This window comes from Athalia rosae, chromosome 1 (assembly GCF_917208135.1).
Source record: "Athalia rosae chromosome 1, iyAthRosa1.1, whole genome shotgun sequence".
NCBI lineage: Eukaryota > Metazoa > Arthropoda > Insecta > Hymenoptera > Athaliidae > Athalia > Athalia rosae.
In genome coordinates, this window is record NC_064026.1 from 926,670 (window position 1) to 941,037 (window position 14,368).

The 14,368-nt window shown below is 40.4% G+C and overlaps 1 protein-coding gene across 7 annotated transcripts in view; it reads left to right on the plus strand.

The window, feature by feature from the left end:
- The window catches only part of LOC105693419 (protein unc-13 homolog B), a 171,030-nt gene that overhangs the window by 31,304 nt on the left and 125,358 nt on the right, over nucleotides 1–14,368 (plus strand). For 5 of the 7 annotated variants that reach the window (XM_020856630.2, XM_048654564.1, XM_020856628.2 and 2 more), the window contains 6 exons: nucleotides 843–932; nucleotides 7,958–8,074; nucleotides 10,678–10,847; nucleotides 11,644–11,828; nucleotides 13,397–13,429; nucleotides 14,048–14,178. In XM_020856630.2, coding sequence (XP_020712289.2) covers nucleotides 843–932; nucleotides 7,958–8,074; nucleotides 10,678–10,847; nucleotides 11,644–11,828; nucleotides 13,397–13,429; nucleotides 14,048–14,178 — 726 coding nt within the window. The remainder of the gene's footprint in view (nucleotides 1–842; nucleotides 933–7,957; nucleotides 8,075–10,677; nucleotides 10,848–11,643; nucleotides 11,829–13,396; nucleotides 13,430–14,047; nucleotides 14,179–14,368) is intronic. The other 2 variants (XM_020856631.2, XM_012413327.3) reach the window with 2 other exon arrangements.

Genomic DNA, 14,368 nt, shown 5'->3' on the forward strand with positions numbered 1-14,368 from the left:
CATTCCTGAAATGATTACGTACACTGTACACCCGTTACCACGATAGTAGATCTTTTTTTTCCCTTTCCCTTTCACGTACATTACATATACATATATATACGTATATTTAACGTATGTACCGACTCCAGTGTGCGGCTATGTACAAAAATCCCGCGTGTTTTTTTTTTTTTTTTATGATTTATAACACGTAAATATTTACATCGGTAGATGATTTTTCGTCAAAATAATTCTCCCGTATACATTGTGTTGATATTTCAGTGTATATGTATGCTGTATACGTACAATACCTACGTGGTGGAGAGATTTCGCCGGTGAATAGATTTTTTTTTCCGCCTTCTTTATTTTTTGCCCGATTCTATGACCGAGATTCTGCGGGAGTCCGAAGGGCTAAAAGGTTGTCTGGCTTGGCCCTGCCATTCTTCGCGGTCATTCAAAGTCGTTGAAGACGATTAAAGGGGAGGGGGCGCGTTTTACCAGCCACTCGGGACGGACGAATAAAGAAGGCAAAAGTCGTGATTCGGTCTTGGTCAAGGGTTAAGCAAGCAAGCGCAATCTTTTCAATTTTCTTCTTCATTCCGAGATCGGCGGTACGTCTGGAGCTCCCCTGTAGCAGCTCTCCCGAATTGATAGAAAATCAAAGATCTATGAACCGCGACGCGGAATCTCTCTACAACTGAATCGAGTTGGTATACCATATATCTGGCAGTTTTCGTTACTTAGAAGCAAATGATAAAAGCCCTGAAAAAAGTATCGAAACCGTGAATAATTGAAAAATCTCCCTTCCGAACGAAATCCCACGTTCGCGAAGAATCGTAGAATTTGATTAATCGTTAACCAATCAGGAAAGTGTGACCCTCCGACCGGATGGAAAGTTCTGCTCAGAAGCGAAACGGCTATGAAGTTGAGAGCAGCTCGGCCCACGTGCGGCTCAGGTACCTTCATCACGTCATTCTCAAACCCATCGGTATATTTTTTGACGCGTAGGCCCACGGAGAAACCGTTCATTCGATACCTCGACGCGCCACATCGATTCTCTGTCTTGCATTTGCCGTTGGTAGAAAAATAACGAAATAACGAATAGGTAACGATAAATGTGAATACTTGTAGTTTTTAATGCATCGTCGCGTCTTTTCACAGGTTTCCCTGTCTCTTGTCTTCCGTAAACGGGTTCACGGCGTTTGATCCAATTTTCTATATTTTGACATTTTGATCTTCCTCAAGCCGCGCCAAAGCTCATTTCAGCCTCAGTTTCACGGCCATTTTGTCGCTCCGGAACACCACGAAACTGTTTCGAAATGGCAATAGTGACAAAAGGAAAAATTGTACAAGATTTTTTCTTTTTTTTTCAATCGATGAACGTACGAAATGACGAAATAGAAGGAACTAAATTTTTCGAATGAACGGATCCCGTAAGTCAACGCTTTTTACTTACTTAGTGGATTTTACCCTTTCCACCCCTTCTTGCTCGCCAGCCACTGCACCACTTATTATACAAACTTTCGTGTGCTTTCAAAATGTCTAACGCATTGAATTGTGTACATGAAATGTGATCACACGTACATGGTACACGGTAAATGTATACATACCTATTTCCGTTACTAACTACAAATATCGAGTATAACGTATATTCAAATCAGATATCCGATACACTGGATGACGATCATTGTCATCATTCGTTCGACGACGGAATACCTGTGCAAATAACCCCGCACGTATCTTCTACCATTACAGCTAACCACGTACATTTATCTTTTAATTTTTTACACGTGGATCGCTCGAGCAACCCTGCGGTACCAGACGATTTCTTTACCGCCGCTTTTATACCTCTCGCTACTGAATATTTCAAAGTAAGTGTCACGTATTCCAATTGCATCGATCCTTCAACAATGAATGTTTCGCCCATTCCGGGATGGCATATTTCCAATTTTCATACCCACGGACTTATTCCCATGAAATACATGTTCGTATGCGGTATTATTTGACGGAGACCGAGAGATTGCTACGACGGCGGTAAGTCAAAATTCATATTTCTTTTATTTTCACCTTCTGTACGATGATCTCCATTTTGTGTCACATGTCTTTCGTACCTGTGTTAACGAGGGACATAAGTATGAATGTATACACCTGCCCCTCAGTACGCAGCTATCCCTTTTACTTTTACGGGCTTCCACATACATTGCCATGTAATTGTTTTACACTCGCTTATCTGCAACCCGACGGTACAATTTGACGAGGCGACGGTTCATTCGATCTGGCGTTAAAGCCTCGCGGATTTGAAAGCCTAATTGGGCGACCGTCGGATTTCCATTTTGTATAACTTCTAATCGATGTTGATGCGAAACCTGATCCCCGAATCATCCAGTGTATTGTGATTACGAAATACGAATTAATGGAAAAGAAATTGAATTCAGAAAAAAATGATTGAGAGATTTTTCGAAAATGGGTAAATTAAAGGATAAACGGAGTTACGACCGATTGTCCAACAGAACAGCAATTGAAATTGAAAAAGGGATATCAACTGACAATCAATTGTACAACTATACGACAGTCATTAGCACCAAATCCAATTAGCACCACTAATTAAATCCCACAAAGGCACTGCATTTTGACGAACATTTTCTCTCGTTGTACCAGCAACAATATTTTCGAAATACATATCATACACCACCTGCAGCTCTGTCGCATATCTGTATGACTATATTGTCGTATAAATTATCTTGATATTATAAATGGGAAAAATATGATCAATATGTTCGGTGTACCTTTTTTCTATTCTTTATGGTCGTGTAATCAATTATGTCGTTGTTCGATATGGCTATATTCTATTTGATGTCCTATTCTCCATCTTTAAAAAAAAATATAACATGAAACACTCGACTAATATTCGTGTTTAATTTATCAAAATTGTATAATCAATGACTGTAGTACGTCTTTATTGAATGTATGACATTTTTTTACTATTGCATAAGCATCAATTATTGTTTCCCTTCTTTTTTTTCAAAAACTTACTTCTGGTATTACTTTAAATTATGCGAATTAATTTTTCTCAAAAAATACTTATATATAGTCATATCGGAGTGAATTATAAATTAGGTTAATTCTCAAATCCAGTTCTAACACAACGCGCTCACCCTCTCGATGGATATCATGATTCATACACACCTTCAGAATAGTTATGTAGTTGCAGATTTCATAGGTAGATAATCATAATGCAGATAACCAATAATTTGTTTCGGCACGTATAAAATCACGTGCTAGCAGTGGCGCGGCAATAGCATCGAAGAAGGGGGCGCGAAGTTTGGCGTTTCTCATGTGAAAATATACCTAAAAAAAAGTGGATCAATGAAATAAAGAGAACAAAAAAATTTCTGGAAGGTACCTGAAGGTGCATTGAGCTATGGCTGCGACACTGTGATGATAATTTGTCTCCTATAGGAATTATACACTCATGTGTATTTTCACACCCCCATAGTTATTACTTGAAATACCTCACCGTGCGTCATTACGTATAGTATACATATGTTTTTGTTTCATCTACTTGCAATCGATTGATTCTTCATTATCATGTTCAAATCGGGATGCGGCGTGCTTGTTAGTTCCGTGAAATGAATTACTATACGTCAATTTTCGCGAAGCTAACTCGCCGATGCTGTGTCAATATCATCACACGTAGCATATATCGATAAACGTAATCAAATGAGTAAGAAATTCGAAAAATATCATGTACAAGCATGCACATAATTGAGCACATGTTCTACCTACTGTTAGATAAACTTATTGCAAAAATCGAAAAAAAAAAAATATATTTACGTAAGAATTAGTAGAATAGTTGACCAGAAAAAAAACCAAGAACTTCCATTATCATAAAAAAAAAAATAGAAAATAAAAATATGTGTGGAGCTCTACACGACGAACGGGCCACTTTTGCAAAATATTTTTTGAACTTGATGAGACTTTTAACGCACTTTTTGGATCGACAAATTGGCGATAACTGGATCAATTTAATAGATAGGCCAATTTAGCTTTCAGATTCGGATTCCTGGGGTAAAAATACATAGAAATAGCATATAAAACAGGAATAAAAAAAATGTTGATTTTTGACCCCAAAATTGAAAAAACTCCAAGGGGTACCCTTTTGGATTTTTTCGATTTTTGGGCCAAAAATGAAGTATTTTTAAAAACGATGGTATGACGCTTTTCCAATGTATTTTGACCCCAGGAACACGAATCCGTTGAGTAAATTGAGCTACGAATTTTTCCCATCGAGATATCTCAGTTTTTCTGCTCGAAAAAGCAAAAAATTGGCGGTAATTCGTTCAATTCAATAGATAGATCAATTCGGCTCATGAATCTGGATCCCTGAAATCACAATATACCATAGAAAAGAAATGTCGTCAAGATTAAAAAATCTTCTGGAAAAAGTGGCCTGTTCGACGTGGAATGAATGGTTTTTTGTGCGGTACTTTATAAATAGAATTTAGCATATTTAGGTATCGTCATGGTAGTTGTAGGTATAGTGAGTTTGGAAAAGGAATCAAGCAATAAGATAATCTGAGTTCCTAAATTTCCGTGTTATTTACATACCTATGCATACATATAACAGCCCTCGAACAATGGAAGTTATAATATATTTGCTTTATGTTTGCTTTGCGTTAATTCCGGGGATTGTGTTATGCAGATGTCGTTTCGTATTGCGCGAAGGTAATTAGAAGAACTTCCGTCGGAATGTACAACGTCGATTTTGCAAACTTTAATTATAATATGCCCTTTAGTAGCGCGAGTACTCTACGATGCCATTAAAAACGACGAGCAGGTTAATTGTAAGACGCAGGTGCAGTTGCCTTCGTTTCGACCCTCGTCTGTACTACGTGTATTCGGTCATTTATTATAACGTGCGTATATCGTGTGAACCCACGCGTGCAGTTTTCAATGCTCTCCTCCTCGTCGCTTCGCGGCAGCTTTTCAAATTTTAAGGCGCTTTTTACTTCATCTTGAAGAATTTACATTCAACGGTTTCATATCTGGGTCAGTCCGATTTGAGAGCATAAAATTTAGAGAATTGTTTTTTTTTTTTTTTTCGTTGGAAAATTAAAACAAACTTCGGGTAGATTTCGCCCTCTACTTACAAGAACACCTATTAAGGGGGTCGTTCTGGCGCGAAAGTTAGGTACTAGTTATAATTGATAGCTTTATACCCACACGGGGAGCTGGAACAGAAGCATCACTTTTTTGCCATTGTCAAGTTTTATTATTTTCACCAGCGAACGGAAAGAATATGATGTACTAATTAGGCGCATTAGGTATGGTGAACAGGTTGAAACAAAAAATAATAATTACAAAATAAATCTCTGAGCTGATTAGTGTATATCTATACGTATAAGAACGAAGCAACCCTCCGGAGATCTGAACTTCTGTATATTAAAATATTATACATACATACATATATCACTTATATACTATCAATATTTTTTTGCAAATAAGTATATATTCAACGCAGGAGGAAATTAATAAATTGAGAAAAACGAAATAAATTGAAGCCGGGGAACCTTCTGCGAAGGTGAATTCCGTTCGCGGTATAAGTGTTTGGATAATTTTTTTCCGATACCTTGCTAGAGGGTCGTTGAAAGTTAGTGGCGCATTATTTTTGTCATTATTATGATCGGGTTTTTTTTTTATTATATATATTTGTTTCATGGTATCGTGATTTAATGATCACGAAACAAAGGCATACCCTGAACAATCCGATTTCGGAAATTAAAAACCGAACCACATATACCGAGAACCGACTTTTGAACCAAAAGAGATGCCGAGGTTCGATTCTTCCAAAGTTTCATCGAATCGTAATACAAAATCAGAAGATGATTCGGGCTCTCCTTTGTCACGTTCGATGTTTTCTCTTTCTCTCCCTCTCTCAAAAGATGAAAAACCAATAATCGGTGCAGCTGTCAGTCCCCTACAGGACATACACTCCGAAGTTTGTCAACATCTCGAAGATTTTCCGAACCAACAGCTGTTGTTCGTCTTTCCAGTACCTAGAAATACCCCCCCCCCCCCCGTACATATGTATACAAAAAACTTTACTGCTTCATTTCTCGGGTGTAAGAAATGGATTGGAAGTTTTATCAAAGAATAGGCAAAAGAAAAGCAAATGAAACAAAGAGAAGACAAAAATAAAAAAAAAAATAAAAAATTAGATAAGTAATGTAAAATGGGATGTCTTGTGTCGTTTAGTTACATTCCTCTGTCTGAAGGAAATATAGAGAAAGGTACGTAGACCGGGGTATGAGAAAGAAGAGCCACGAGTATTCATCATGCTCTGGCAGCCGGAAATCGCCGGAGATCGCAACGACCGAGTTTACGCGAATAGTCGAGTGGATGATAATAATAATAATAACAACAATAATAATACCAATAATGATAACATTCAATGAAAATATATGTATGAATAATTAATTAACGGCAAGAATATTACGTTCCCTTGGAAACGACGGACAGAAAATACAGTGAGAATCTGTAAATTCCGCGGGGCAGAGGTAGGGACGAAATGTTTCGTGGAAAAATTATACTCGCGTTGAAAATGGCGTACACGAAACAAGCGTTCCCAAGGATGAATATAGTCGTCGCGGTATATAACGTGACGTCTGTGCCGAGGAGGACCCCTTCGCGACTTGACCTTTTTTTCTAATTGCATGCGGAAAGGGGATGAGGGTGCAAAGTTACAACGCTTGCTGGTAAAAATAAACGTTACATGCTACGGTTTTCCAGTAAAATAGGTATTACATGCACGGTATTGACTGTATAATATAGTCGAAGTACCTAGGACACAGCCGGGCGGATGTTCGTTGCAACTGTGTGTGGAGGAAAAAAAAAATATAAACGCCCGTACGTTTGTAAGTAAACGAGACGTTTCGCTGCAAAAGCTGTAGTAAAGATGGCTGACTTAAGTCTCCGGAGAGACGGAAAATGTAAAGGTCGGAAAGAGTACCTCGATGAAGTAACTATAGGTAGGTATACGTGGGCTTTCAGCGGGTACATCGAAGGGGGCCTTTAAACGGTAGTAGATGTAATCCTTTAGAGTTCAAAATCCAAGCGTGGACGTATCCGTGTTTTAAAGTGCGAGCGAGAGGTGCGCTACGGTACGGTACACGGCATCCGACGCTTAAAAAAGTACCACCGTTTGCAAAAAGTAATAGATGCAAAATGGATGAGCTCGGAGCTCGGAGCCGATATGGATATCGGGTTGATGCCGGTGTTTAAGTGGCTACCTATTCCATATCGGGTGTACGTACACGCGGATCATTCGAGACACTCGAACCGGCGGAGATTCGGATGGATTTGAATTTATCATATTATAATTCTGATAATAGTTTTACGCTTATCCTCCGGCTTTGTTCAAATCCCGTTATACACGCCGATTATTGTATATTTGAACAGCGGATCGTAGGCACAGACCCTGATGCGATAAAACCTTGCGAGAATCGGTAGTTTGGAATTTCGATGTAGCTATCACGATAAAACCCGAGAAACGCACCTTTGAAATACTTGACGATGAGTCTGCCGAGCGTTCGAAGTAACGAACAAGTCTTTTATTCGAATTGTTTGTTTTATTATTCTCTTGCTTTTATTTTTATTCTGGAAATTTGCAATTAGTCGTCGTTCATTTCTCCGGAGCGTTGCGAGCTTTGAACCGCGAGGGTTGAGTAACTTTTTTTTCTCACATTTTCGCTGGTTCATTTTTCACATTCAAACCCGCGGATGGTGTAGGTGAAACGGCGTAGATTCATAAAATGTACTCCAGAATCAATTTGTCTGTTATTTTTCTCATTTATTCCTTTATTTCATTATATCATCCCGATAAAACGTACAATGTCGAATTGTACGGTACGGTACACGAATAGGTCTGTATATAAAAATTAAGGGGATCGAAACGATAATTTGTTCAATTTTTGTTCGTAAGACCCAGAAAATACCGAAGCTGCGGACCTTCAAAGGAAGCTGGAACTGCTGAACAACATAATGGATCAAGAAGCGAGAGCGGAACAGGCACGAAGACAGATATTGTACATAGGACATTGTGAGTATATATTCATGGCTATTACGAGAATCCTGCTGAGGGTTCACTCGGCATTTTCGATAACTTATTCTGCCGGTGAAAAAGTTGATAATTTTTCTTCTCCTTTGATCGAGTTGGGTCTGAATTCGGGCAGCCTCGAGTGGCAGCTCTTTTGTTTATCGCCTCGAGCGGCTGACGAGACCCTCTTCATTCCGTGATACGTGGGAGACGTCTCAAAGCATTAATATCCGTTTTTATTAAACCTCTTGACAAGCATATAAGTATGAGGCGAGCCATAAATTTCCTTCAATTCTATATGAGGATCTGGTGAGCCGCCGCCGATCCCTATTTACGCCCGTGATATCGTATCTTTTGCACCTCGGATCCGCGAGGGATTTAAAATTTTCAGGAAGAGCCGGCGATGCGATGTTACGTCTTGTGAGAAATTTGATTTTCACGTAACAGGGATATAATTTACTCGCCGTCGCATTACGCCCACGCTGTCAAATTATCGCTCCGTGAATTCGGCGATTATTATAGCTTAAATACACGGGAAGATTACGTATTTCTACGTACCTATACCGGAGCTCGTCGCGTGACGCCGGGTAGTTCACTTTACCTTCGGTTTGTAATATTCGCATTTAATTCGCCCCATTGTTACCGAAAAATATAAAAGCATCCCTTCCATCTCGAACGGAAGAGGTTTATTTGAATAAATTACCTCGCCGAGAATTTTTCCAGTCCAGAACCGTCGATGTTATATTATTTGTACGATACGCGCGGTATCCGAACGGGCGAATAATAAATCCTGGCTCTTCCCATAAATCGGTTAGAAAATTTTCACCAGTGATAAGATAAACGGCTCGTCCGCGCGACCGCTTATATCTCTCGATGGGATTCAACCCGGCTAAAGTATATAGGTAGAAATAGAAAGGAATCTATAGAGCAAATGACTCGTGCTGTGCAAAGATAGGAGAAGGACTAATAGTTAATTTATATCTTTGTCTAACGTTATCCCGCGCGAACGAGGGAGCGAGTCGTAATGTTAGCGGTCGGTTTTCCTCCCGAAAAAACAGAAGAATCATCGCCGGATGCTACGGGATCGCCGTAATTGGCAGCGCGGAGCGAGATACGTTTTTTCCTTCTTATCCCGTTCGAGAAGACCGCAGTAGTCGGGCTCGTGTTTGGTCAGACAACGCGGAGCGCCCGACTACGGACGGCGCTGCGCTACTTATTTTTCGGTACACACGTGCCGCTGGATTTGATGAGCTCGGGTAAAAGTTTACACACGGGATACGTCGTGAATTTCTAATTGAGAGATTGATACCAGCCAGTCTGCAACCACCGTGTATACCGAGTAGTTTGCCGCATAGCAATCACCGTAAAATCGATTTCTTTTTGCGGTATCGCTACGTAGGATATGTAGACCGTATATGAATACGAGATTTGATCATTGATCGGTAAAATGACCAGCGCGAACAATTGTCGCCGTATGATCGACCAAATGGGAAAGAAAAATATCGGAAGCTGTGGCGCGTGTTCTTTGTCACGTGATAATTGTATAGAATTAGGATATCCTGAAATGGCGTTACTATAGTTTTATACAAAAATCACCGCGTTTACAAATGTCAAAGGTCCATAAAGGTATGTTAATTTTTTTTTTCATTTTCGTGAGAGGCTTTCGCCATTTTACGTCACGAACGCGTTAACTCGTCTGAATTTCAAACTGGATCCGGTTATTCGGTCGATATGTGGAGTAAAATTCGATTCAGGTACGTCGATCGTTCGATAAAGACCATTCGAACGTCTGAAAGGTTGAGCATATTACGTCGCAGGTAGAACGTATACGAAGATTGAAAATTTGACGAAAGTAACTCATGGACTGTTCCTGGAATACTCGGATACGAATCACTTCATTTTTATCAGCGTTAATTATCGAGAGAGTCATTATAATTGTTCAAAGGGAGTAGGCATAGCTTGCGATATGATGCGTCCGTATACGTGTCTACGTGCATTTCAAGAGTGGATATCATATGCTCGCCCAAATATACATATCGAATTACAACTCTTTTTTTTTGTCGATGAACGGATGTTGTGCAACATACATCAAAAAGAAATATTTCAAACGGCTCTTGAGAAATTTTTCAAGCCTTTATTGAAAAATGAGGGAAAAAATTACGCAAATTTTTTTTATGCTCACAAAGTCACCATTCATGGAACTTTGGTTCGCAGCAGTGCTTCTTATTACCGTGTAACGACCGGGCGACTCGCAGCTATAATAGAAATAAAAATAGAGCAGCTATAGATGGGGATATTGCTCTTTGACTCCTTCGGCGACTTTGCGAAGAAACTACGCGACTGGTTTTCTCCTCCTATACTATAACCTAAGCTTTTTCTTTCTCTTCTCCTTGTTTTTTTCAAACAACTACCGACAAAATTAAAGTTCCATCAAGCACCGCACATAGTTCCAGAGTACCTTTACCGCACTGTTATACTTTTCATTTCGATGCGTACATCGCATACATTTTGCTGTACCTAAACTACATGACTTTCACTCTCCCATAGCCATCGTCATCGTTATCATCGTCATGAAATTGTTGAGCAATCGAAGTGATTAATTTCAGCTGGGTACTCTGAGGATTCGGACTATACGTCGGACTTGAACTACCCCGTTGGTGGTCAAGGCGCCAACAGTTCCGCCTCCCAGTTTCGCACAGCTGCAAATCAATTGGCCACTCCTCAACGGTCGCTGGAAACATCAAGGGAAAACAGTTACGAGAGGGACGATCACCAGGTTGTTGTTTGTTTTCAACTAATTTCATTCGTGGATTAATTTAAGAGTGTATTCGAGGTCAAAATAGACGAGGAAACAGTCGCTCGAACTATTGAAATTTTCCCATTTTTTCACCCCGAAAATCGTCAGAATACCGAAAGGCTAAAAATTGTTATCGGATCTCTCGTACGCGTTATTCGTGGCTTTTCGTTCGCCCATCATCCCCTTCTGTTAATTAATTCATAGGTTTTTAGTTTACAAAAACACTTGTGAGCGACACGTTGAAATAAAGGTAGTAATACTATTGTATAATCGATCCTTTAATCAACACACTCGCGGTCGTTCGCCACGTGGTTTCGTCACTAAACCCTGGCAGCTGCTCTACTTACTTGTTTCAGTTTTCCAATTCGACAAATTGATCGATTTCAATTAAAAATTTGTTAACTTCATACACACTCGAGGGCGTTATCAATTCACTGCGGCGCGTTATACCGGATAAACGATTAGTTTTGTACAGGGATTTTCCTATTCGCCGACGAAGCGTGCCACGTATTGATTTCTTCGATGGCCTCGATTGATTTTTAAAGTAGGATATAAATCGGTGCCATTCCAATGACTCGTTCGGTCAGCAGTTCGGTAGTTATTCGCTAACAAGTTCATTCATCGCGCTGGGGATGATGGTTTTTCCGATAACTGTCTCACGATTAGAATCTCATTCCCAGGAATTTGATCAATTGCCCGAAGCCGCATTACAAATTCAAAACGTGTAACCCGGTATTCCTTGCTCATCGTACTCGTCGTACAAATTTCCCCTCAGATTCCAGCTACCGTTGGCGGTCGATTGGCGGCAGTAAGAGGCGGCGGTGTCAGAGGTCACAGTCCGAGGTACGATGAACCTTACCCCGAAGAAGGGCGTCCTGCGAGGTACACCACACCTCATTCGGGGGAAAGTTCGGAACCGTTGTTTTACAACAGCAGGCCACGGCACTACAAGGAATACAGGTACGGTCCTGATAACCTTCCGTTTAATGAAAAGTCAAGGTCAGAGGGGAGGTCGACAACGCGATTCAATTAACCGTGTACAAAGCTAATGTGTCTAGTGCCGAGGAGCGTGTATAGGTACTCGCGTCAACGATCACAGGAGGCATGTACAATTTCAAAGACACCGATCAATCGCGTTTGAGAATCCGAGGCACCGCGCTAAGTTCCACCGTCCGTACCTCCTCGTGCGATTCTCGTTTCGGTTTAGCTTTTTTTTTTTCTTTCCATTTCAAATCCCACGCCCCGGAGGGCGTATCGAATCAAACGTAGAGCTGTAAAAGTAGAGTTTGCGTGGAATTTACGTACGATCGAAGGGCCGTTAAAATTCAATCAGCCGTTTCTCCGATGCATTCTCGAAACGTCAAAGACGTCGGTCGAGACTTTTAGAGTCCACTACTCTGTGTTTCGAATGACCATTTCAGCCGACAAGTGGACACTCGAGCGGCAGTCCCGTAATACCCCGGGGGTTGTAAACTCGGAATTCTAGGCCAACGAAGGTCTGATAAACCCAGTCCTCGACAAAGAAACCATTTCTTGTAACGCGTTGTGTAGCCTATATGTATATATGCAGTGTGCGGCTGCAGGGACAGTTGTAAAGAAAAATAACAAGGCAGAAACCGGCGCGGTTGAGGGTCGCGCGCTCCTCGTCTTCTTCACATCTCCTATACTTGAATACTTCTGACATGTTTCTATGATTCAAGTGCTAATTATTTAGGGTACCCGAGAAATACTTGACTTACTTATGTGTATAGTCAACGGCACGTAACTCTTATCATTAAGACGGTGTCTCGTAGCTCGCCACAGCTATAAGAATTCGACGATCTTGATTTCTGATAAAATATTAAGCTGCGGCATGTTCTTTTCTTTCGTTCCTTTCAATCGAACCATTCTCTTCTGCGGTACGTTTGTATCTGTAGAGGTAGTTCTGGCACACTGCGGTAGCTACGGGGCAAAGCAAAACAAAAACAAAGATGAATCACTGGACAAAAAATATCGGCATAACTGCGAAGAATATTAGAGGAAATATATTCGTTGAAGCATGTTGGCTATCGTTGAACTCTCTCCGGACATAATTAGAAAGAGTGAATCGATAATTATTATATTCGCTGATATTGACGGCATAGCATGGAGTTTGCAGTGTACGCGTAACGATATAGTGATATTACGAAATAATTATGAGAATTGGCATATTTGAATGTAGAAGAAGGTGTTATTTTGTGAATGTTTGTACACTGCACAGCAGACGCGAAGAAAATTGGTAGATGGTATATCACGGATATTGTTATTAAAAATTTCTGTATTCAATGTGTAGTTGCAGGTGTACCGAGTTGAATAATGATGTAGAATTGATGATCATGTATAAAGACATAGATCGACCACGTATATTTATTGATTTTTAATTACCGAAGGTTGTTACGCAATATTACACAACGATCTGTCAATTGTATGAGCAGATTTTCTTTATTCGTTTTTCTGATTTTTTTTCCTTTCATTTCTTTAACACGGAAACCATATTTTTCATGGAACAGACGGCGGAAGCACACGTGGGACCAGGACGACAGGTATGAGACTGGGAATAAAAAAAAAAACAAAATATATACGTGCAAAATTTTCTACTCAATCTTTTTAACATCACGTCTCCATCCATGCCACAGCTCGACTTTTATCTTCAACATATACACGTGTCCACGTCTCGCGTCGTTTCATTACAATTTTCATGTACTTTCATTCGTCCGTCCGAATTGCATTGATTCGATTTCTTATTACGCTCACTTTATTACACGCAATTGAACACCGTCATCATCAATCAATCAGGCTGAATTATCATTTTAATCGATGTATGCAACGCTTAAAATTCCCGCAGGTCATCGCATCTGGCCGATGCAAATTCGATATTCGGTCATTATGTGACACACAGATCGTATCATCCCATTGCATCCGTAGTTGGTCGAATATTAAATTGAATCGCTTGCTAAAATTTCGCCAATATTACACACGTAACGCGTGCATATTTTGAACCATTAGTAGCAGCCTCCGCAACGGTATCGCCGCAAAATGCATTTTCATCGCTGAAACAATGATCGATCATTCGAATGGAAACTGAAAAATAGAAATGCATGTAATTAACGACCGTTGATAACCGGGTACAATTTCTTATAATATTCTCTCGCTCGTTTCAGTCAGGACGGGTGGTACAGCGAAGGTTACCAAGACTACCACGGAACACGGACCGCGACGGGCGAAGGCAGTATTTTCAGCGAATTGGATTTTCTCACGAGCACGACGACGAGTATGGCCTCGAAAAAAAGAGGTACTTATTGTGGAAATAAATCTATCGATCTTCCCCCTTCTCCACCTCCCCAGGTGCCTCTTCATTCTCGGAGCTAATGTAAGACCGCAATGCTCCGAAGAATCTTTGACGAACGCATGCGTTACTTCCACGTGTGGTTGGAGACTGGAATTTTTTTTGGCTTTCCCGTAGTTGGCCAACGATCGCGTAC